The 24,402-nt window shown below is 41.0% G+C and overlaps 2 protein-coding genes across 2 annotated transcripts; one reads left to right on the forward strand and one right to left on the reverse strand.

The window, feature by feature from the left end:
* The first annotated feature begins 118 nt into the window (after positions 1–118).
* On the forward strand, positions 119–14,326 carry bin1a (bridging integrator 1a). The gene is made up of 20 exons (XM_080497891.1): positions 119–249; positions 1,567–1,647; positions 1,780–1,834; positions 1,926–2,020; positions 2,894–2,989; positions 3,264–3,374; positions 3,461–3,553; positions 4,101–4,186; positions 4,318–4,393; positions 4,812–4,867; positions 5,929–5,973; positions 7,157–7,226; positions 7,556–7,678; positions 7,877–7,960; positions 9,536–9,556; positions 11,306–11,698; positions 12,224–12,301; positions 12,448–12,522; positions 13,788–13,889; positions 14,015–14,326. The coding sequence occupies exons 1-20, from the start codon at positions 163–165 to the stop codon at positions 14,114–14,116; spliced, it is 1,929 nt and encodes a 642-aa protein (XP_080354017.1). The 5' UTR covers positions 119–162; the 3' UTR covers positions 14,117–14,326.
* Positions 14,327–17,267: 2,941 nt separating this feature from the next.
* On the reverse strand, positions 17,268–23,897 carry LOC308131766 (indian hedgehog B protein-like). Its single transcript, XM_080498599.1, has 4 exons — positions 23,473–23,897; positions 22,084–22,241; positions 21,704–21,807; positions 17,268–19,529 (listed from the first exon to the last, which is right to left on the reverse strand). Exons 1-4 carry the CDS (start codon positions 23,776–23,778, stop codon positions 18,802–18,804), a joined length of 1,296 nt encoding a protein of 431 aa, XP_080354725.1. The 5' UTR covers positions 23,779–23,897; the 3' UTR covers positions 17,268–18,801.
* Between the last annotated feature and the right edge of the window lie 505 nt (positions 23,898–24,402).

Consider the following 24,402-nt stretch of genomic DNA (forward strand, 5'->3'; position numbering starts at 1 on the left):
CCATTTAGATACATCAAAACCTCACATAATTACACGGATCGCCATTATTTCCTCTCTGGACATTGATGCATCCGCCTCCACGCTCGCCGTAGCGGTCTCAGCGATCGTTATTGCTTTTTATTTCCTTCTATCCCGCATCCACAGACTGATCTGCGCTACAAGATGGCTGAGTTGAATTTGGGGAAGGGGTTGACTGCGGGGAAAGTGGCCAGCAATGTTCAGAAAAAACTAACCAGAGCTCAAGAAAAGGTAAGAAGCTGCTCCTTTTACGCATGGATGTGTGCGTGTGTGTGTGTGTGTGTGTGTGGATGACATTTCAGGCCTGCGAACCGCGGAGAAGCGCTGGCGCATCTTCCACCGAGGCGCAGTGGCGCATCACGACATCATAAAGCAGGGTGATGCTGTTTGTGAGGATGAGGGGTGGGAGTCCACTTCAAACACATCCTTCTTCCCACAGACTGTCACAGCAGCGGACGCGTTCACGCTGCAGTGAGATATAAACGCCGGGCCGCATCATGAAACCTGCTGCTGGTTATTCACGGAGGATAGATCAGGATCAGTATCCAAACCGCTGAATGAGAACCTCTTCCCCAATTCCTGACAGCAGCATCCCCTTTCACGTGTTTCCAGGACCACTGGCGTGTTTAAACAGTCATCATGCTGCAAAGTGCATACGTGGAGGAGGATGGGAGGCCTGTGTGTTCACGCACCTGCACGTTGTGCGTGTATTAAATGGGAGGGGGCGCTGTTTGTCTGTCAGAACACATGTACCGTTGGGGGTGAAGATGGACAGACAGATGAGAACGTTGGTAACCTTCTAAACCAGGGGTGTCAGACTCATTTTACGCCAGTGGCCACATGCAGAATAGACATATCTCGAATGGATCAAAAGGCAGCACTTCACCTTTAAAAACATGCTATTGGTAAATAAATAATAATGATGAATAAAACCTGAACAAGAAAAACAAATGCAATTTTTGAAGTGTTCTATTTTCACTGTTACCCATTGGTGCAAAATACAGTGGAATATCCAATTTAGCAGCCGTCATGTTTAACAGCATGTATGCTTTCTCACAGTGTTGTTTTGATGTTCCTTTCACCCATTCATCACTGATTCATTGATGCTGCATTCCCTTGTAAATTATTTAGATACTTCAGTTACTTTTTCTGGAGAAAAATGTTTGCCAATGACATTTTTTTTGTCATGTTTACACTTCTAAGTGTTTGACTGAGACAGATTAAGAATTAACTTGAACTATTATGTTAAATGATCTTTTTTTTTCTTTATCAATGTCCATTTTATGTAAGGCTTGTGTCATGCTGCCTTTGCGATCAATTTGTTGTTCCCCTCGCACATTTAATCAAGACATATAGAGAAGGTAAATGGTATTACTGTATTTTGACCTCATGTTTGTCAATGTTGACAACGAGAAGAGATTGAACCTGATTGCTGTATGTACTGTAATTGTGACGTAACTGAGTCTACAATTAAAATGAACAAACAAGTTTGATATATGTCTTTCCCTGTTGCCTGCAATTTATTGTTCATTTATGTTTGCCTTATAGGTTTTACAGAAACTTGGCAAAGCAGATGAGACCAAAGACGTCGCTTTTGAAGAGGGAGTTATCAACTTCAACAAACAATATGTGAGACGATGCTCCATCATAAGTTCATCACTTTATGCCAATAAACAGTTGCTGCATAACAGCACAGCCAAATAATGAATCGCCTGTTGATTACCAGACTGTTTATGTAGTGTTTGTGTGTTTCACCCTCAGACTGAAGGCAGCAAGCTCCAAAGGGATCTAAGAGCATACCTAGAGGCAGTGAAAGGTGATGACACACACACACACAAAACACACAATGTCTTCCAAGGATGTTAAAATACACTTTTCTAATAACGCTTACCTGTATTCGTCCATAGCCATGCATGAGTCCTCCAAGAACGTGCAGGCGTGCCTCGCTGACATGTATGAACCAGACTGGTACGGCAGCAACGAAGTAGAATCCGTTGTGGAGGTCAGTAATGCTTTCGGGTTTTTATGGCTAAAATGCACAGATTATCTGCATGTGACAGATTGACAGATATGATGGTTGTCACTTAGAGGGCAACAGAAACGGTGTCCGGTGATTAAGTGTCTGCAATCTGTGTGTGCACATGTTAAGACTATTCATCGCTGTAGAAATGTATTCTCGGCTACACACAGCTGTCTGTGTGTGTGTGTGTGTGTGTGTGTGTGTGTGTGTGTGTGTGTGTGTGTGTGTGTGTGTGTGTGTGTGTGCGTGATAAACACTATGTGGCCCTGAAAGTATAGGAAGATATCTGTGGATAAGAAGAGCTTTAAAATGTTGTCTACATTTCTTGTAATATTTATTTTGAATTGTTTTTTCGCAATAAATTGATGCAAATTAGCAGAACAAGCATACTAAGATATAGCAACATCACTACAGCAATAGAGACATAAATTCATCAGCCATTACACGATGATACTGTCGATGAAAACACTGATAGTCTCTTTATGATTAGTAGTTCAGCTATATTTGCCTGGAAGTGAGCAATTATTTGAGTTTGTTTGACTGAGAATCAACAAAACCAATATTTTTGTGTATTATCTACAAGGGGCTCAGTATCTATCACACGTTACAAATGATTCCTTGAAAGCATCACTTTGCTGCTCACCGAATTCATTAAAAAAAAAAAGAAAGATACGAAGATCTGGATGTGAGTGACCACGGTGAAAGGGGAGAATTGCACAACATTAGGCCAGTGGTCATAGCGCCGAGGCTAAATGTCGTGTACTCACAAAGCCTGCAACTGCAAGTAAAATTTGAATGGCAAGCCACTTGTCTTTTTTTAATCTCAGTATTTGCTTTGTGATTGTGTATGTTCAGGACTGTGATGTACTTTGGACTGATTACCACCAGAAGTTGGTAGATCATGCTCTCATTTCCATGGACACCTACTTGGGTCAGTTCCCCGATATCAAGGTGAGCTTTGCAGTCGTGACCTGGCCCAGCCATTACCGGCATTAATTTTTGATGCGGTGGGAGTTCAGATTTCCTCCACATTATTCTGTATAATGTGATCTGAGTGTTTAATAGCCAGGCACCATCTGTGTTTCTGATGTATTGGATGACAAATAGACGACACTAAAATATAAAGTTTGAATTCATTTGTGAAAATATGAAAAGAATGTTTATAAAAAATAAAACCTTCCATTTATTGGTTGTTTGTTAAAAAATGTGTTCCTTGTTTGTTCAGTCTCGTATAGCGAAACGAGACAGGAAGCTGGTTGACTTTGACAGTGCCAGACATAACTACACTGCGACGCACAAGTCCAAGAAAAAGGATGGGGGGATCAAAATCACCAAGGTAACCCAGCAGTAAATCAACAATTGCAAATTGTGATACATTATTGTGAAGCTATTTTACGAGCGCACCTGTTTTCTTGCTTCCAGCCGGCCTCCTTGTTGGAAAGAGCTGCCCCTGGTTGGGCACAGGGCATTCTGTCTGCACACAGTGTTGCTCAGAGCAGTCTCTCCAGGAGCCAGGTACATGATGATTGCACCATATTTCTTCAGGAAATGTGTACCGTCCATACTGAAATATACTTTTAGTTCAAGTTTAATGTCATATTTAGAGCAGAAAACATGTTTCGCTGCACAATTAAATTCTTTCTCTGCTGTCCACAGAAAACGCCAACCATAAAATAGCATATAACAATGAATAGTATTCTTTTGGCATTATCATATCTTGCAGTTTCCAGTTTTGTACAACTTCAACAAGGATCTTATATGTGTTTTGGTTTGTATTCAATTATTCAAGCATTTTAGATTGACATAAATTTATTTAGTTTCCTCGTTAGTTTGGTAGGGCTCCTGTATACAGCTATAGCGCAACAATAAAAGTATAATTCACTACTTACAAATGTTTTTTCATCCCATCACTCAATACCTCTGTTTTCCGAGTTGACTTTTCCCCATTTGTTTGCTTTTCAATGAATGTGACGTGAACATGAACACAGTAAAAGAGCTGTAGTTCAATCACGTTGCATTATTAACACACACATTGAACCAACATATTTGATGTGTATTTCAGGCTGAGGAGGAGTTAGAAAGAGCCCAGAAGGTGTTTGAGGAGATCAATATTGACTTGCAAGAGGAGCTGCCTTCACTTTGGAACAGGTGTGTGTCTGCGTGTCTGAAGAAAGCGATTCTCCTGTTGACGGATTATTTACTTTCACTTCCGTATGCTCCACATTTGCTGTGCATTTAAACAAGCCTGTCATGCTGTCGCTGTCTCATGTCCTTTGCAGTCGCGTCGGGTTTTACGTCAGCACCTTCCAGAGTTTGGCGGGTTTTGAGGAGAAGTTTCACAAGGAAATGAGTCGGGTACGAATCTCCCATTTACCTCCTCCAGTGCTCAATGTGAATAAAACCCCAGACAACAGAGATTGAACAAGTCCAGGAGCTACCAGTTACAGTCAGTTACAGTTAAATTTCTGGCCATGCAAAAACAAAAGTAGGACATTTTTAACTGGCTGCAGCTGGACAGTATCCTTCATTATTGCTTCAGCTTGTGACTTGCAAATACTGTTTGCTTGAATCTGGACATTGCCAGCAAGCAATAGCAGACGCACCTTGTATAAGGCGATATGACAGGATTAATGTAGGTTAAAAGTGAAAAGTGATAATTGGGATCAGTTTATCTCATAGATAGAAATATGTATAAACATGCATTGAATGAACGACACGATTGTACGTTTGTATTTAGTATCACATCTTACGCCTTGTCTTCCCCTCTCCGCAGTTGGATCAGGATTTGTATGACGTTTTGGTGAAACTGGAGGGAACAGACACAACCAGGTTAGTGAGCAACCATCCGTCATTTCAATTCTCTCATATTGTTGCAACACTTCCTACAACTGTGCATCTTATAATAGTCTGTTCCAGTCACGAACCACTTGACTCAGTCACAAAAATACATAGTGATTTACTACTGTTTTACACGCAGTTTTACTTGAAAAAAAGAATTATGGGACTAAATATTGAAATACTGATAAGGTTTTAGGAATAAAACTTAACTGAGATAAAATCCCATTAACGTCAGCTTTCACAATTTAATACAATGAACAGAATTGCGTTCTGTGTTGTTTGAGTACAACTCTTTGTAATGCTCAGAAAAAAAATCATTGTAAATATTTAAACCTACCAAGGTTGCATTATTGTTTATGTTCGATAACTATTAGTGAGCATCAGCATTTAAACTTAATGGAAGATTAATTTTTCATTGTGTTTATCACTTAAGACATATCAATGTTGTGAAGCCCCCTGCTTTGCTCCAGAAAAGCAAAATAGTTTTGTGATTTTTATAGAAGGTTATATCTCCTGTTATGTTACTGGTGCTGATCTCTGCCTCCATTGCGGGATGAGTCAATGGCTCAGTGAGGGTGGAGTGGTCCTAAGAAAGAAAACAATCACTGCCATGCTCACTTTTAAACTTGAATCCTCAGTCCCGAATTATGTTTACAAAACTGAAGCTCTTTATTGGCATAATAAGTCATACTCACAAAACAAATTGGTGCAAAAAAGAACAAAACACATATCTGCTTAAAAGAAATACTGAGCATGGCAGTGAGCCGTTTGTGGGCTCATCCAACAATTACAGGTGCTCTCACTCAGTAATCGCCCTGCAACAATGATGCAACCAAACATGGGATAGAACAAAAACTGCAGTTTTCTTAAACATTATGCAGACTCTCCGATTCTGTACTTTAACCCGATTTCAATAAACGTAAAATCCCTGTTCTGTTTTGGAATTACAACTCATACATCATAATTCGATGTGTCACAAGTATTTTAAACTACAAAAGCAGATAAACATGCATGCATTAACTCGAAGCCACCCCTGAACCTCCCCATTTCAGAAAGACAGGTACCCGGGGCACCTCATCGTCAGGAGCAAACAGGAGGTAACTGACAACTGTGGTAACCACGGTGATGAAACACCTGTCTGTCCGTCCCACTGACCTGTCTGTCCCACTGTCGTACGTCAGTCAGTCTGCAGGCGTGGAAGAGTTCAGGGGAACAAGTGCCTGGTTGTGCAAGTGATTTCACAGACATGTTGTTTGAACACAGAGTTGCGTGCGCGGGGCTGCAGATGTACAAGAGTTGAGCCAACCTGTTTGACCTTAACGCTGCCACAGGCAAGACTGTTACATAACGATGCAGCATGTGATCTCCTACTGACTGAGATGTGTTAAAAAGCACAAAGGAGTAAATCAGAGTGCACACCAACAATATGCTGCTTTTTTTTATCTTGAGGAAGAAAGTGTACTCTATACTCTCTTTCTTTGGTAACCAGTGCTAGATCATTACAGGCCAAGTCAGTTTTTAGGAATTGGACCAAATTGAATCACAGTTTTGCCTTCGATTCTTTCAAAACAACCTATAATGCCCATTTTCCTCATATAGAAAATTAAGAAGGAAAAGTAAACACACCTAATGTCTTTAGACTCTTTAGAAATCTATTACCCCAAGCTTCTTCTGCGTTTATGTGATGCGATGGTGAGAATGGTGCATGTGCCTGAAGGGAGTAATAATTATATCAGCACTAATATGTTGATGCAAAATAAACCTGGAGCTTATAAAGATTACTCATGGAGATTTGGATCCCCTGAGCAGGTGTCCACTTGGCCTGAGTGGTAATACACTTAATTTTAAGCACTTAGCTATTTTAGCCATTTGAAGCCACTTGTGTGCAAAACAGCCTGTTCCGGTAATAAGCTGCAGGTGTGCATCAAACTCTTGAGCTATCTGCAGACCTGGAGCTGCTTCTGTTAGCCGTAGCACATGTCCCTTCTCACAATGAATGCCTCTGTCACTGCTCGCTTTTGGGGACTGAAAGACGAACAGGCACAAGCAAAGCCTGCTTGCATGGGAGAAGAAAGATGGAGGGATGGTAGTCTCACTGTTCCTGCATGAAAAGTCTTGCAATGACAATTTCTTGCTTGGGCCCTTGTAGGAGATGCATGGTTTAGCTTTTCGATGCTCTTTTGAATTCATTGCTGCACTTGTCACCGACAACGTCGGCTGTATTTGTTATTTTTCCTGTAATTTGTCTGTCTTCTTTTATCTTGTCTCTCATTCACTCAGTGCTAAAGAGGCAACTAACCATACTCTCAGACCAGGCGGACCACCCCCAATCCCTAAATCTCCATCCAAGGTAAACACATACTGTGTCACGCTTACTGGAGTAACCCTTCAGAGTTAGTAGGAGTTCCCATACAATTGCTTTGTATTATTGGCTGCAAACAAAATTCTTCACTTGGGCCATTGTTGAGCATACGCACAAGGTGAATACGTTTCTGTGATGGTCCAGAAGCTACAAAATGTACAAAAACAAACATTTTCAATTTCCTCCAACTCCAAAACATAAATCAGAGCTGTGTCAGAACTAATCATTTGATCTCAAGCAACTTCCTGTTAAAAAAAAAAAAAAAAGTCAAATAGGTCATTTAATTCATATTTTTCTGGCTTTGTGCAATATTCTAGCTAAGACCAGCAGTGCCTCCCCCACCCAAGGTGACCCCATCTAAGGAGCTGAAAACAGAAAACATCATCAGCCTGTTTGATGCTGCTGCAGCTCCTGATATCAGCGTCACTTCCCCCACAGAGGTGAGTGAGCAGCCGATCACTTGGAACGGCCCGTTAACTTCACCTTCTTCCAGCACAGGTCTGAACCGTTAAGTGTTCCTCCTCCTGGCTTGCCCCTCCTCTCAGTTCCATTCTATTGTGTCTCATCTCTGTCTTAATCCCTGGTCCCACTGTTGTGCCCTGTTAGCCAACGAGCCCTCCTGTTCCTGTTGTTATCAGTTTGACAGTCCTGCAATGAGCAGCCTATTGGACATGGACCTGGACTCTTTCAATGCAGCAGCCAAAGCCTCCGCGGTCACACAGGTGGTTGAATTATAGCATGAATGCAAAGATCGTTAGAGACCCTTTTGCCGTGAGATATGCCGACCTTCACAAATAATTTCATGTTCTATTCAGAAAATATTAAGTTAATTTCATAGTATTTAAGTCCAAATAAAGTTGTGATGTGACCTGTTATGAATACATGTAGAATTTAGATCTGGATCTGCTGCTGTTTTGGCTTTAAAAATACTGAAATAAGCTTGATAAGCCTGAATATAAAAATGAAATCACTTGGTAAGTTTGGCATAGTTTGAGGTGTTGCCTGCTCTGCTTCTTCCAAAATGCCAACACAGAAGTGGATGACGGCATGATGGTCTGTTGAAACCTGCTTTTAGTGACCACTACTTCCTGCTTCAGCACTGTCTCCAGATCACTCATGGCATGAACTGCAACTATTCCTTTCTTTTCAGGACCGGACCCACCTTACTGTGCAGCTGAGCAACATAAAAGTTGCTCCCATCACTGGAGGTGGCTTTAACAGTTTTGGGAACGCTTGCATTTTTGGCTCATAAACTTTGAGGGAAATTAAAATGTAATCTTCAATTTACATAACTTAAGATGGGAAGCCTGTTACTTAGCCAAGAATGCCAAAGCCCACTTAAAACTCATAAAGTCTCCTGGGGCCCACCCAACATTGAAATCTCCCACCTGATTGAAATATGAGACGGCATAGATATTCATTCCAGAAACAGAATCATTTGATATGAAACACAGGCTAATACAGAAGGTATTAAGTATGCAGATGAACAAAAATGCAGTTTGCATATTTTTCAACAAAATCCTTGTGCTGTACATCGTTGCTTGTCTGTTGAGATTTTTACAGAACTTGACAGCAAAGGGCAGAGAGGAAGTTTCGTAAAGATACACAATATTTTATTCACATTTCTGCCACATTCATTTGAGCAACATACACACAAAAATATATGTGCCAACTGTTTAAAGAAGTGTATTAATTCCAGAGGATTGCTCTCGACAGCAACTCCCCTTCGATGAATACGATAGATAAACCATTCAGCTTCACAACCCACATTTTCGACAGAAATATGTTTCTGTACGTATTTTGCAATAACACAAATAAAATACTGAATACTGAAAACCTTTTTATGAACTTAATGTAAGTTACCTCTCACTTACAACCGTCAACACCTCCAGGGACCACCAGAGGGCCTTCAGAATAAGTGACTGAGGGTCTGGCATCTTTCAGCTCATTGTTTTGGTCTCATAACATCATAATGTTAACAGTTAACAGAGCCTGAGTTTGCTGGTGAAAACAGTTAAACAAACCTGACATGGTCAATATCATCAATCCAGCAGCTCCTCATAAATCTGTTAATTCAAGTGCACATTTTGTCTAACTTTTGTGCTTCCCTCATACTTTACAGAGCAAACTTTCAGAATCAGTCTGGTGAAAAACTATTAAGTCAACTAGTGCTTGTACTCTTTGGGTTAATGGACTTACAGCATGGGACCTGCACTGAAAATCTTCTTATGAATGCAACAAAGGTACCATAACAAAATGTGCTATTCTCACTCCATTGTTTTCTATGTTTTCTACAGCCTGCAAACTGGGACTCATGGGTAAGCTGATCATAATCATGCACAAAATAGCAAACATTTATTTAACAAGTATTTTTAATTATCATTGCAATCACCATCTTTGTCAGCATAATGTTATCATGCCCAAAACCCATTATTATTTTTTTCTTTTTGCTGCCATTATAAAAGTTCCCCTCACATTATGCTTCTTTCATAATGACCCCTCTTTCTTTTGTGAACAAGATTTTTTTTTTGATCTATCAAACTGCTGTCTGTCCCAAATCTGTTTGTGTGTTGTCTTTGTGTCTGCAGTGCTTGATGTGAAAACAACACTGAGGCTATTGTTTTACAACACAAATGGAAATTGGGAACGAGCTTGAGTCAATTCAGTTTCAAATTGATATTTTATACCACGACACACACTGAATCTCAAAAAGTGGTGTCTTGCATAATCCTCAGCAACACACTACAGTGCATACAAATTATATGTATCGGCAAAGTGGGCTGGATTGTGCTTTTCAATGATATTCGACTGATCACAATGCATTTAATCAATAGAGGTGGATCTACACAAGGGTGCAGTAAAAATTTGCTGTGAGTTTAAATTAAAACAAAAGCTGTGGTGTAAAAAGAATTGTAACTGAATTAAACTTACATTATTTCTGTTTACCTCTCATATCTCTGTATGTTCACATGTGACACTGACTGAACATGTCGACATGTTGCTCATGCTCCATGTGACACACGGGGATCTGTTTTGTTTCGAAACGTGCGTGAAGTTGCTCATGTCTGCGAGGATTGTTTCACAAACACGCAGCTATTAAAATGATAAGGATCTTGTGGGCAACTTCACAAAGCTTTGCTTTTAGGTTGGCCATGGGACCATTTAACTAATCTTTTTGTTCATCCCCCTTACTGTAAGAGAGATGTGTCTGAGCAGTCATGGAGTTGTGTGAACACCTGGGACAAAGCGGTGATGGTTCAGAACAGACTGACACGTCTTCTCTTACAAAGCTTCCTTCCTCTTTCTCCATCCGAACATAGTGGTGGGATTATAATAAACCATGCTTGCTAACTACACACGGAAGATCCAGCATCTATCTTCTGATGGGAAAAAGCTGACCTTGCATCTCTGCCTTCTCCTGCCACCCTTCCAACTCCTCATCTGTCTTTTGATTTTATACAAACCTTTCCTAAAGGTTAATACTCCTACATCGATCTTCTTGTGTCTTATGATGATTCTGATGGTGATGCTGATAACTTGCTGACGTCTGCTGATGTCTCTTATTGCTCTCATTTTGCCTGCATTTCAAAAATGCTTTATTTTTCTTTTAAACCCCCTGCCCCCAGCTTAACCTGCAAACATAGCATATAGGTTTCAATTTGAATACATTTTCATGCAAAGATCTTCATGCTAATATGTATTTTGACCTTTTAGAAGGATACGTTTGCTAGTTTTAGTGACATATGTTATTGTATTTCTTATAGTAATACAAGCATTTTTTTTATCAGTAATTATAAAAAGATTATTTTAATTCCTGAATCCTACCACCCTTCAATACCTTTACTTTTATATAAACCATAAGCCTCCCCTCGCCCTGATCAAATCGTTTATTCCCATTGGACTACTCCTATTTATCCTTTGCAATCTTCCCTGAAATCTCCTTGATACCGTGCTGCTTTATAGTCTTATTCCCTGATCCATTTAATTTAAGAAGTCCTTCTAATACCCACAAGGTGAAATATCTTGTATACCCTTTGACTCCTTAAAACCTAACCCTTGTCCTCCAGCCTGAGGACAGTGGTGACCAGGAGGAAAACACCCAGCCCGACTATGACCCAGTGGCTTCTGCTAAAGAGGGCTGGGGGGATGATGGAGCCCAACCCATCCACTATGACCCCATAGCAGCTGCCACAGAGGGCTGGGGGGATGATGGAACCCAACCAGTTCGCTATGACCCCGTGGCTGCAGCGCAGGAGGAATGGGGAGATGATGGCGACCAGCCGGTCCATGACACCCCAGTGGCTGAAGACCATGAAGGTTGGGGTGATGAGACAAGCCAACCAGGCACAGAAATGCCTGCTGTTACAGATGAGGAAACACGTGCAGACGAGGCTCCGGCCGATGCAGCTGAGGAGGAAGATACTGCAGCTGCTGCAGTGTTGGATAATGAAGAGGGTCAGGTAACATGGCAGAGAAAAAGAAATGGAGAGATGCATCTAGACAAGAATTGGGGGATGCATCAACTCCTGAGGAGGTTTGAGCATGGTGGAATGGACAGAAACAGATAATACAAATTGTGAATAAAGTATGGAAAAGTGAAGAATTCTTGACATGAAGAGATTTAGGATGCATCTGGACCAGAGACGAGGATGCATCAACTGTGATGAAGAGTGCAAGTAAATTGATGAGGGAAAGAAAATAATAGCTACATCTGCTTCTCACTACGCACAGTTAAGCCCTGCCACTGCCCATCATGATTCATGCTGTGCAAAAGATTGGGCAATAGCATTTAATCTTGCTGTCTATTCAACATGCTTATATTAACTAAGAATGGCTCTTTTAACATACAGGTTTGTGTGTTTGTTGCTGTTGTCTTGTCTTCCTGTCTATTGCTGCTTTAATTCTTTGCCCCTTTTCACTTCAGCCTTTGATCCAACCCATTCTTTAACCTGTCTGTGTCATTTTCCGTTTGTCTCTGCTCCCAGGGTGAGTCTGCAGCTGCAGCTGCAGCTGCAGCAGCACCAGAAGCTGAAGAAGAACAAGAAGTTGCAGCAATAGAGGAGGTTAATAAAAAAAAACAAACACCAAAGAGATGTTCTCTCTATCTGTATATATATATATATATATATATATATATATAACCATTTTGTGATCCATGTCTAATCTAATCCTGTCGTCACTTATGTTATTGTCATTTATTTCCACCTAGCCACCTGCAGAAGCAGCAGAATCCACAGAAGTAGTCCCAGAACCTGCAGAAATGCCCCCTGGGTTCCTGTTTAAGGTAAAAGATGAAACTGATGAATTTTAAATAACCTGGACAGTTCTAAATGTAATGTAATCTAAATGTTCTAATGTGTACATCTATATGAACTGTACAGGTTTCCCCAGACATCACTACACACATATAAACAGTGGGTTTTTACATTTAGATTTTAAACTTTTTAACAAACAGGACACAGAGACTCAGATAAACTGTTCTCCTCCACGTGCTCACAACAAAGGTGTGTACTCTCACCAGTGTTTTTTATTCTTTACATTAATATGTGTCAGAGCACCTTTAAAGACCCATTTATTTTAAAATATGCTGATGACTTGGTAATTGTGAGCTTGCTACAGGGAAATGAAAACTTTAAAGAAAACTGTGAGGTAGTGAACAAGCAGGAACTGCGATGGTTGTCCCGTTTCAATGTGGACAAATCCCAGATTACACTTTTTTATCGTGCTTTTATTGAATCCGTTTTATCTTTTTCACTGGTGTCTTGGTTTGGAAACATTAATTTAAAAGAGAGGAACTCACTCAGTCAGTTATATTAAAATGGGCTCGTCAGCTGATTGGAGAGTCACAGCTGAGCTGACAGTCGCTGTACAAGAGGCAGCGACAGCGACTGGCCAGCTCCATTTCTGGAGATGAATCCCATCCCCTGGCCAGAGAGTTCCAACTATTTTCCTTTTAGATCATTCTTGAAAGCACTTTACTCTCGTGTCATGTTATGTAATGAATTTCGACCTGATTTGAATCTATTTATTGTCCCTTCTTTATCAACAAGTTTTCATGGTGGTATTTTAGTGGTTCCTTCTATTTATTCATTATTTATTCACTTTTTGAGCTGTCACTAAGCCTGTGAGTGCCTGTCTATGTCTGTGTCCCTACTGTTTTTTACTGTCCTGCATTTTAATATATCTGTATGTACTGTCAGATGCCCTCTCCTGCTGCACAGAAATCTACCTACGTGTATCAATAACTTCACCTTCGAACCACATTTGAACCTTTGAACCTCAACATTATGTTGCACATTTATTGCTTGCTTGGTATGAACCAGTGAATTATAATCAGGAATTGTTCATTGTCCTTACAAAGTCAACAGGTGTACAATAGAGGAAATATTTTTGGGACATCCCGTATCATAATTGTTTACATTCAGTTCAAGTACCTTGTTATTGTGCAAATGAGCTCATATCTTCTGACAAACTAATCCATAAAACTGCAAAGAATTGTCCTGCTACTCCATTTATTAAAGTAATCATACTTGCATTCATGTGAAATAGGTCCAGGTGATGCATGATTATGCTGCAAATGACACTGATGAACTGGAGATGAAGACTAGTGACGTGGTGCTAGTAATCACCTTTGACAACCCAGATGAACAGGTACACACACACACACACACACACACACACACACACACACACACACACACACACACACACACACACACACACACACACACACACGCACATAAATGAGTCCGTGACTTGCCTGTTGGTGTCTTCAGGATGATGGCTGGCTGATGGGAATGAAGCAGGACGACTGGCAGCAAAACAAAGAGAATGCCGCCAAAGGGGTATTTCCAGAAAACTTCACTCAGAGGCTGTGAAAGAGAAAGACAGGACATCATTCCAGCTTCCTTCTTCATGTCTCTCTTCCTCTTGCCTATATCCTTCTGTCCCCTTTTGCCCCGATACTGTATCTTTACTAGGACTTTGGCCATAGAAGCAGGGCTGCCTCAGCCCGGGGACGAAATCATTCATGCATTTCTGAGGTCTGCTACACTGCTAAAAGTGGATCTTGGTATTTTTTTTGGATTTCTGACAACATTTATAAATTACAGATGTAGCCATTTCATCGGTCTCAATTTTTGCTGTCTTTCTGTGTGACTGTTGGCACTCTTGAGTGTTTTTCATGCAGGATAGACACCAGAATGTTTACCTATGCAATGGTTACATGTGGACTATAATGTTTTATTTGTGATTATGTCTCAGCATATAAGAGAACACGTTGACTGAGATGTGTTCTGCTGGTACTGAGATAATTATGGAAGTTTAGAGATCTGCGGACAAATACCAGGTGTAGCACAGTATCCCTTACACACATGTAAAGCCTGAAGGACGAGATGGTGTACGCCCTGAAACCAGACTCACCAAAAAAAGTAGAAACATACACTGTTTAGTCTTCACTGTAGTAAAATACATATTCACAGCACAGTAAAACACTGATAAATTACAACCAACTCTAAGATTGCAGTTTACATAGTTAAGCTTAATCATCCGAACAGCACATATTCAACTAGTGCTGTTCATCCTTTCATGGCTCAAAGCCTTTTGGACACATCCTATCCTTTATCCCTACTTTCATTGTTTAGGTGTTGAAAATGGGCCCTTGGTTGTTGTATTAGTTCAGAGTCTTTAATGGTAGAATAAATCCGTTAAATTCCAAATAAATCCATGCACATCTGAGTGATCACACAGCAGTCTGTAAAAGTGACAACAGGGGTTTTGAGAATAAATCCTGATCTTAGATTACTGTAGACTAGAAATATGTGTCTGCTTGGAAAATGTCAGACAGTTTTGTCATTGTTTCAATTGGAAATTTTATAGAGCCGTGTGGAATGGTCTTTTCTGACAAGTGACTCCAAATATGCATCAGCCAGGCTTTCGAAAGGACTAGCCAATCAACTACATCAATGAGAAGCTGCTACTGGTAGTATAATAGTTATATTCATAGATATGGTTCCACTCTAATACCAATTCAAATATACGGTAATAACTGAGCCAGCCTCGTTCATTGTTGGAAAAACGTGCCGAAAGCAGTTCCCTCCATTTGCATGGAGACCACTTTACTCCAATGCAGATGATTCAGAATATGCACCAGAGCAACTTCTTTTATTTTTGTATGCTGCCAAGCAATGATTACATATAGCCTAATGTAAGTATGTCAACTTATTGCCAACTGAGGATGTTATGGAGTTTTTTGTACTTCCGTGAGGTTTACTGCTCTCACCATAGCTGTCGGTAGTTGAAACTAACCAACTTTCATTCATTCATTCATTCATTCTAACGCTGACATAAAAATGATTCACCAGTCTAATGATGTTATTAACGTGTAATAAGTGCGAGGGAACGCGCGTGTGTGTGTGTGTGTGTGTGTGTGTGTGTGTGTGTGTGTGTGTGTGTGTGTGTGTGTGTGTGTGTGTGTGTGTGTGTGTGTGTGTGTGTGTGTGTGTGTGTGTGTAAACATAAATCTTTATCTATAGGCTATTGTTATTGGACGACACCACCAACACCAACACCTACCCGGGGATAAGGCCGTCCATTTTACAGGAACTTTTCTGCCTGGACAGAAGCAACTCATACACATTGGGTCTTTTTCCACTGGCTGGTATTATGGTTCCAGGTGTTATTGTGCATTTGTTGTGTATAAGTGTAATTTTGCCAAGCTGTGATGACAGATACATATTCTATAAAGACATTCATATCTGTATGTGAGTTACTGTGAGCATGCTGACTTCCCATGTGTTGTTGTGTGAACACCCTTAATTTATGACAGTGATACTTGGGTTACATTTGAGGCAGATGAATCAAGCAATTTTTTTTATTATTTATGTATTTATTTGTTTGTTTTGTTGATGACAGAAAGAGGGTTGGTGGAGGGCTATTACACTGTGTGCGTGTTTCCACCAGTTTCTCTCCAATCAGTCCTGATTATAATTGCTGGTTGTCCATCAGCCTTGCCTCAAAATGTTTGCTAGGTATCGTGGTCTAAACAAAGTTAATTATATAGAGACAGGAAACATAGAGATACATGAGCCACCAGACTTGGATGAACAAATTAAAAAAAAATAATAATTTTCAGTATTTAAAAAAGCAAAATTCTGCAGTGTGAATGTTTTTGTTTTTGTTTTGTTTTTTTATTGTATTTTGAAAGCCTTTTTATGTGAGAGCAACAGCTTCACGTTTAGATACAACAATCACTCTCACAGTTTATTTGCTGATTTTGCATATGGACAGGTTGGTGTTTTGCCTGGGTCTGGTTCTCGATCTGTCTCTATGGATCAGTCTCCTGTGATGAGAGATGCGATATGACAAAAAGGTTTTTCCTGTACCCAACTGACCAATAATAATAAAGATTACATAGAATCTGCTTTTTGTGCCTTTTCTTTGACGTCAGCTCACACGCTTAAAGTTCTGCATTCTTCACACGTTTCGTCTACTTTTTTTCTAGTGTTTTGATAATCCAGCAGGGTGCGCTGTGTTCAAGGACTAATTCTCAATCACAATGGGCGGCAAAAAAAAATCACTTGGAGACATCAAGAGGAAGAAAGAAGAGCTTTGCTGAATGCTGCTGTCCGTGGTACTGAAACAACCAGCAGCCCACCCTGTAACCACAGCAATTCATGCTCCAGTCATTATGCACCAGCTATAGCGATGCATCACTTTTCCTTACTGCCTATCAATTGGATTGCAGCATGTGAGCAGCAGCACATGTTTGAAACGATTTGGAAGCCCCGCAGTTAATATTCCTGACAAAATGATGTACGTTTCTGTCCGATCCATAAACCATGACGTAAAAACCTGATCTTAAAACGTCAACTTTTGTTGGTAGTTTGTTGCTACAACAAAAGCACAACAAGTTTTTGTTTACAAATGAGAACTTTATGTTTAGAATACAAATTTTATGAACAGAGTTGCCAAAAATAACACATTCACAATATTTTCTAAAAAATAGATCTTTTAAATAGTCTCTCCAACAATAGCTTAATATACATATTTGACAAGTCTTCGAGCAGTCATATAGGACAATGCCGTGGATGTCCTACATTTTAACAGAGTGTGTATCTTCACCAAGCATACTAAACAAGTGCCAGATAGAGGGAATTTAGGTCACATGTGCCAACATTGCTTGTTTATTTCATAAAGTCATATTTGACATGATTGAATTCTCTTACCCTTGTTTTGAAAGCCACAATTACTGATTCTTGAAAAATAGATGGAAAACAACTATGCAAAGGAGAGCTGTGAAATACATGTGTAATATTGAAGAATAAAAATAATTACTGTTATCTGTTATGATGCTGAGCTGTTACTTAATACAGTAGTTTGATACAGCGTCTGGTGTTTGCTTTAACTGGATACTACTGACCTGAAAACACCAAAAACAATGGAAAACACATTTTAATGTTCAATAAACTACCTGAAAAATATGCAAATCAATTATACAAATCAGTTTGAGACAATCGAGTCAAATGAAAGCAGATGCCAGCCAGGGGTGAAAGAGAGAAGGAAGAAAGGTGGCCATCATAGCACCGTACATCTGTCCAGCATCAGTAGGTGAGCAACACGATTATGTAAATCCCATCTTCATTGTTTGCTATAACAAGGTGGAAGTTTCTTTTAAATGTGAAGTCATAATGCAACACCAACATATTCTCACATTGTATTCTGAACAAATACATATTACATACTCATCCACATCTTAAGAACTGTATAATTTGTCCAGTTAAATATTCTAATATACACAATAGCATTTTAAAATACGATTCTGACAGTCAACCTCGTAAAGTTAATTTTCTGCCTCCATTTTCTGATTCATGATTGTATAAATACCTATTTACATATATAGCTTCATTTGTCAGGTACTAATATTAACCTTCATGTTTATGCCAGTATCTTTTATGGGATCTCACAAAAATTTTTTATAATGTGTTTAAAGTGTGTCCATAAGCATTAATGTTGTGAGATTACTGGAAATACTGTACAAAGTAATGATGAAAACTGTTTTCAATATTGCTTTGTTCAACTTCAGAGTTGTGTCAAAGAGACATCTGATTATATTGATGCAAACATTTGTAAATGCTGAGGTCAGTATTTCTTTCATCTCCTTCCATATTTTAGATTTGTTTACAAAATCGTGAAATAATTTTTCTTCGGGATATTTCACCTCCTTCGGGACCAATGAATCTTAAAAAAAATGTAAACAAAAAAAAAAAGGATTATAGGACGTCAGTAATCAGAATGTCTTCTTCCGTCTTTTCTTCTCAGCCTTCTCGCCTCTTCTTTGCCTTTTAGATGCTTCCATAAGAAGAAAGAAAATGTTTGTGGAAAATACAACAAATACAGATGATTGGAATCGGTACAAATATATTTACATTTTAAAAATCGAATGTCTTTGGCAATCCTTCAGTTGCTTTCTTGTGGAGGAAAAGGCAGCTGTCCTCTACGCTGTGGTGCTCCTGAATAAAAGTGACTGAAAGTCTGAAACATGTCTCTGTGGCTCCATGCTATGTCATTGTTCAATACCCCAAGGGTGGAAGTGTGCAGCGTTCAGCAGTATTTTACCCAGCTTCTCGAGAAGCCAGGGGTACCAGTGCAGCCCGTCATTCTGCACCTCTGATGGCCCAGTGAAGCTGTAGAATAGTCTCAGTGGGGCCAGGGCCCAGTGGGACAAATGGTGTCCGTCCACAGCAGCATAGCAGGACGCCAGCACGCCGTTCACCACTACAGACCCGTGCTGCGTGAGTGGAGCGTACAGCCCAGTTCTCCTCTGCTCCTCCACAAAGGTTACGACTGAAAGTCGTGCCTTAGATCGCTTCTTCCCTGCCGATGTGAACACACACTGTCCCGGCCTGACTTCACTGGCAAAGACTGTCCTCAGACCTGCTTCTCTGCGAGGCCTGCCCCTCCGTGCAAGTCGCTCATTAGCTGCTTCTTGCCACACCAGTTGACCGAGCTCACCCATGCAGTCCGTGGCAAAGATCAGGTGAGCAGCTGTGAGAGTGATATTAAGTCCTGCATCGGTCCCAATAGTGTAAAAGACCTTTGTCGCGTTGGGCTGGCGGTCCAGAAAGGATAAGACTGTGCTGTAGAGGAGTGGACCATCTCCATCTGTTGATGAGGAAGCCAAGACGCGGTCGCCAGGGAGAACATCGCGCATTTGTTTGGTGGCCCCGCCTTCGAGGATGACGTGCGCATCACCAGGAAAACAACCACCAGTTTTGGCTGCCACAGAATGCTCTGAGAAAGTGAAGTGGGGGGGAAAAAATCATTAGTTAGATTTTTTTTTCCTTCATTTTATTGGTGAGTTGATGATGACAAACAAAACATAGACATATAGAGTTGTTATTTCTCTCAGGGGTTGAGCAACGGCAGCGGCATTCTTTGGCCTTCGAGGGTCACTGCGTCTGTGTGTTATTCTAGGTCATAGTGATCTATAAAGCAGGTGAGACTTTGACACCGACTCAAGAACAGCTTTATCTCAGTGGATCAGTGGTGGATTGGTAAAGTGTGTTTACATTAATGACTCTGGAGCAAGCTTTGTCCCTTCAGTCTGCCTCTGACTCATTTATAATGCACACACACAAACACAGAGACACACTTCAGAAAGACATTTGTTTTTATCACCATAGAAACAACCCAACCTGTTGACTTGATTATTTCAGTTATGAGTACGGCTCCTGTGAGAAACAACTGCCCCTTGTGAAAAAAAAATGTCTACAGATTTGTGTAGCCTTATAGGCATCTCCAAAGTCAAAGAAGCCACCATTAGATAAAACATGTTGTGTTTAGGCAGTTTAATATGTTTATTCTTAAACGGAAATGTTTTAAGGGTCACATTTCTAAAACTGTCACTTTGACATTAGAGACACTGGTGCCATATTGAATTCCCCTCCAGATTTATAAAGTAAAGTAATCTGTCTGTCTAATGCATTTTGTCTACTTTCTTTGGACATGATAATTATCATGGTCACATAAGCATGACTGAAGTACATAAAAGCATTTGTTCTATTTTAGTTTGTTGCATCATCAATGCCTTTAGACTGCTAAAATTGCCACTGACTGTGCACTTGACCATGTTTGAGTGTGTCTGGACTGGGTGGCCCTTTAAGATGCAGTGAGATGAGGTGGCAAGACGGTGTAGCCAGCAGAAGCTAATGGATAACCAGCTGATTGTATCACCACAGCCAGAGCACGACCCGGGGTCAGAGAGACAGGAAAGTACACAGACTCAGACTAGGTTCTGGATATTGTTTGGATTACTGCAGAGTTTGTGTTTTAAACTGTGTCACAATACACTCTCAAGTGTTTCACAAAGGCTGAGATTTTGCTACGAGCTCGTGTTGCAACAGTGTATCCTACTGTACTTGAAAAGAACTTGCAGAATGAAAACAGCGAGAACATATTAGAATATTTGTTGTGGCTAGTTCGTGCAAAATTGGTTTGCAACAAGAAATTAATCAGTACAAATGTGTGTGTGTGCATGTTTATGTGGGAGGGTTGTCTTGAGGCAGACTTGAAGCAGCCAAATATTTGTGCAAGGTGTGTGTCTGTAAGCCCGAAGGCTGCAGAAAAGGAGGGCTTTGACCAGGAGGTGATAAGACTCAGATAAGAGATCTGAGAGCAACCTACTGAAGGAAAAGGAATAGCAAAACAAAGAGAGAGTTAATCATCGCACAGCCTACTAACCTCAGCAGACTGCTAGAATGTGGTTTGGCATCAAATAACTGGCGGTACCAGACATTGGTAAATGGGTTTCTAAAATGTCTCAAAAAGCAAGAGTAGCTGAAAGTGGAATGCTGTCGGCTCTTGTTTAGCATAAAGAATTTATCTGACAAAATGTGTCGGAGGAATGTGGGTTAATATTAACCATAAAACTGGAAAAACTGTATTCATTCTATGACCAAAATGAAAACAGGAGGGCCAGATGTCACTTTATATATTCTGTGGATGTTTGTATGTTGATTCATATCAGTATTTTATCCATGTGTACATCAGTTCAATTGTCTTTTACCAGGAATCTGTTGATGCATATTTTAGCGACCAGAAGGCAACATAACAATATAAAGCCTTAAATCGTGTGAAAGATTACAGTTTTGATCCGGCTCACCACTACTGTGCACAGGAAAATGTCATATGATCTTGACAACTTCAGGCAGGGGTCTGACCGAGAACAGAGCCTGAACACAGCACAGACCCCAGGTGCACACATTGCTTTGATTGGCTCCCAATAGGCCACTCACACAAACACACAGACCGACTAATGCACTGAAAGGCAAGCTAAACCATTAGCGACTCACCAACAAAAGGTCTAGCGTCAACCTCATTAGTGGTAATCACAGCTGGCCACAAATTAATACAGAGACACATTCAGATATTGTACACAACGTCTGTGGCTGATGTGCTTCTCTTACCTGACTTGACACTGCAGTGAATATGTGCTTTGGACTCGTAGTAGACCCAGTCAAACCCAGCTTCTACAGCCAAACGAGCTAACATGGCATACTTGTTTCTGTCCCTGCAGAAAGCACAAAACATTTGACTCTCCATTGGATTTCAGTCAGAGTTAGAACAAAGCATACTTCTTTTTATTACCATCGACACAGAAAGAAAATAGTTTAATACGCGGTGAGATTGCGTGATGCTCTAAATATATTGTTGTCCCAGCAGGATTTTGGTTTCAGGCTGATTTTTGACATTACTGAAGTTGAGTTTGTCACTGACATCTTGATTCTCATTAAACACAGGATTGCCTTGCCAATATCAAATATAAATTGGTTTACTGTGAACCTACCTGTCTGATGTGGTGATGTCAACAGCACGCCCCTCATAGTGGAGGGAGTCCTCTGAATGATGACCATCCTCATCCCATCCCTCTGTCACTCTCAACTTTACACCTGGCCACATGTTCATCACAGAGATGGCTAAAGAGTTCAACTTGTCTTTACAACGCTGAGAAAGAAAGACACACACACACACACACACACACACACACACACACACACACACACACACACACACACACACACACACACACACACACACACACACACACACACACACACACACACACACACACACACACACACACACACAAAGAAACTGTTAAAAACAGATCAGCAAAAAGAAATGGACAGGTCCTTATGATGAAATATGCTTCGGTAAAGAGTGAAAGCCAATGACTCCAGTTGGATATGATGAGTGAGCATTGTGCATGTGCTGTGAAGCAGTTGGTCAGAGACATCAGTATCATAATCATATTGAGGCAGGACAGTGTCAGTGATTCAAAAACATGGTGTAATTAAGAGAGGAACACAAAACCGTAAGTAGGAGAGGAAGAGAGAGACTAAAAAGGCTGCAGACCTCTCAAGCCCATACATTTTACTATCTCACAAAAACTAAAATAAAAACATACAAAAGCTGTATGCCTTGATTTATAACTGCCAGTTGGATTTTGTTCGGCGAATGGTCAAAGTACACACATTCCGAGCTCTGTCTTTCTGCTACCCTACATAAGGGCTGAAATAAAAAAATAACTCTCAATGCCTATCAATTTACATGAATCTAACAGTCTGGAGTAACACATTGATGATAGTTTAGTTCACGATAATCCACTACGAAGCTTTAAGTCATCTTTACATTTGACTTCTAATATATTTTATAGGTTATCGCCCTGTGGGGGTGACATACTCAAATGATTTGTATTTATTTATTTATTTATTTTGGGGAGGGGGGGGGGGGGGGATTCACGCACCAACCCAAATGAGGACATTGGGACATTGAACGATCCATTATAGGTCAATACGAAAAAGTACAAAGTAATGGTGATTAGGGCCACTTGGTGTGACTTCACGGCAGTGAGTTTGTCTGCGAGCAGAACACAGAGGTGAAACGAAGGGCCAACAGTCAACGAAATCAATCATGTTGGTTTAAACATTCAACTGACGGCAAACATTTAGCAGGCAATTGGATTTTAACAGTGCGGCTAATCTCGTGTGGCGTCATTTATTTGACTCAACCTCGCTGAAATAGTCAGATGACAGCTCCTGGTTGTCAAACACGATCCTGAACGAGCTGGTTTGTGTCACCAGCCAGAGCCGCGCCGGCACTCGGCCGCATTGGAACATTTTTACGCGTCTTCCTCTTGCGCGCCCGCGGGTTACTCATTCACGTTCCCTCTCACCTGGGTCATGAGTCTGTCAGCGCCCGTGTCCTCCTCATCTTTGAAGATTATGTCTGTATTGTAGTTCGGCGTCAGTTCTTTAAAGCGCTCGGAGTTGCGCGTAATTTTGCCCTCCGGTCGCCCGCTGGCTCCCAGGGTCTTCTCGGCCACGTTCGGGCTGAACTGCTTGTAGCCGAGCGGGATGAGCTTCTTCGGGAGCCGCCTCCTGCCGTACCCCCTCCCCGGCCCGCAGCCCTCCGTGGCAGGTGCGAGGAGGAGGACCAAGGCACACAGAGAGGTGGTGAGAAGGAGGAAGATGATCCGCATCGCCCCGGGGGGTGGGAGGACTCTCCCGGGGGGAGAGAGGTGTCTTCAGTGCCTCCCAGGTTTAATTCCCGACTCCATCGTCCGTGACAATTGCGATAGCGCGTCCGAAACGTTCGGATTAAAGACGACCAGCACCTTGGAGGCACAGGTCACCATTAGGATACAAAATGTTTTGAGCGTCTCCAAAAAAAAAAAAAAAAAAAAAAAAAAAAAGATTCAGTCAAAGTGAGAAAGTTCGCTCCCGCCGCCTGACAGATTCAACAGTTAGTGTGCAGGCTGTAAAGTCCGTGTATTTAAACAAACAGGTTCAAAGTCGATTTGGTGGGTGAGAGAGTTAAAGAGAGAGCGCGGTTCCTGATGTCCAAGTTGTAGTGTTGTGGTTTTTCCCTCTCTCTGTCTTTTGCGCTCAGACTCTGTCACAACATCAGCCACTTTCTCCAGCTGCTTGGTGTGTGACTGGAAGCGCTTCCTCTCCTCATGCGGCCGACATGCAACAAGCTGCAGCTTTCCAGTTGAATTGGGAGGATTTGAATGATCCAAAACGATCTGTTGCCACTTCAGACCGCACCCTGCCAGTCCTGCCCTCCTCCCTCTCTCTCTCTCTCTCTCTCCCTCTCTCTCTCT

The sequence above is a fragment of the Blennius ocellaris genome (genome assembly GCF_963422515.1).
Source record: "Blennius ocellaris genome assembly, chromosome: 6".
NCBI lineage: Eukaryota > Metazoa > Chordata > Actinopteri > Blenniiformes > Blenniidae > Blennius > Blennius ocellaris.

Coding starts and splice junctions, on each gene's coding strand:
- bin1a (XM_080497891.1), top strand. CDS start 163: ATGGCTGAGTTGAATTTGGGGAAGGGGTTGACTGCGGGGAAAGTGGCC. Junction 7,227..7,555: donor TCCCTAAATCTCCATCCAAG/GTAAACACATAC, acceptor GCAATATTCTAG/CTAAGACCAGCAGTGCCTCC. Junction 7,679..7,876: donor GCGTCACTTCCCCCACAGAG/GTGAGTGAGCAG, acceptor TGTTGTTATCAG/TTTGACAGTCCTGCAATGAG.
- LOC308131766 (XM_080498599.1), bottom strand. CDS start 23,778: ATGCGGATCATCTTCCTCCTTCTCACCACCTCTCTGTGTGCCTTGGTC. Junction 22,242..23,472: donor CTGACAGACTCATGACCCAG/GTGAGAGGGAAC, acceptor TTTCTTTCTCAG/CGTTGTAAAGACAAGTTGAA. Junction 19,530..21,703: donor TCACTGCAGTGTCAAGTCAG/GTAAGAGAAGCA, acceptor TCACTTTCTCAG/AGCATTCTGTGGCAGCCAAA.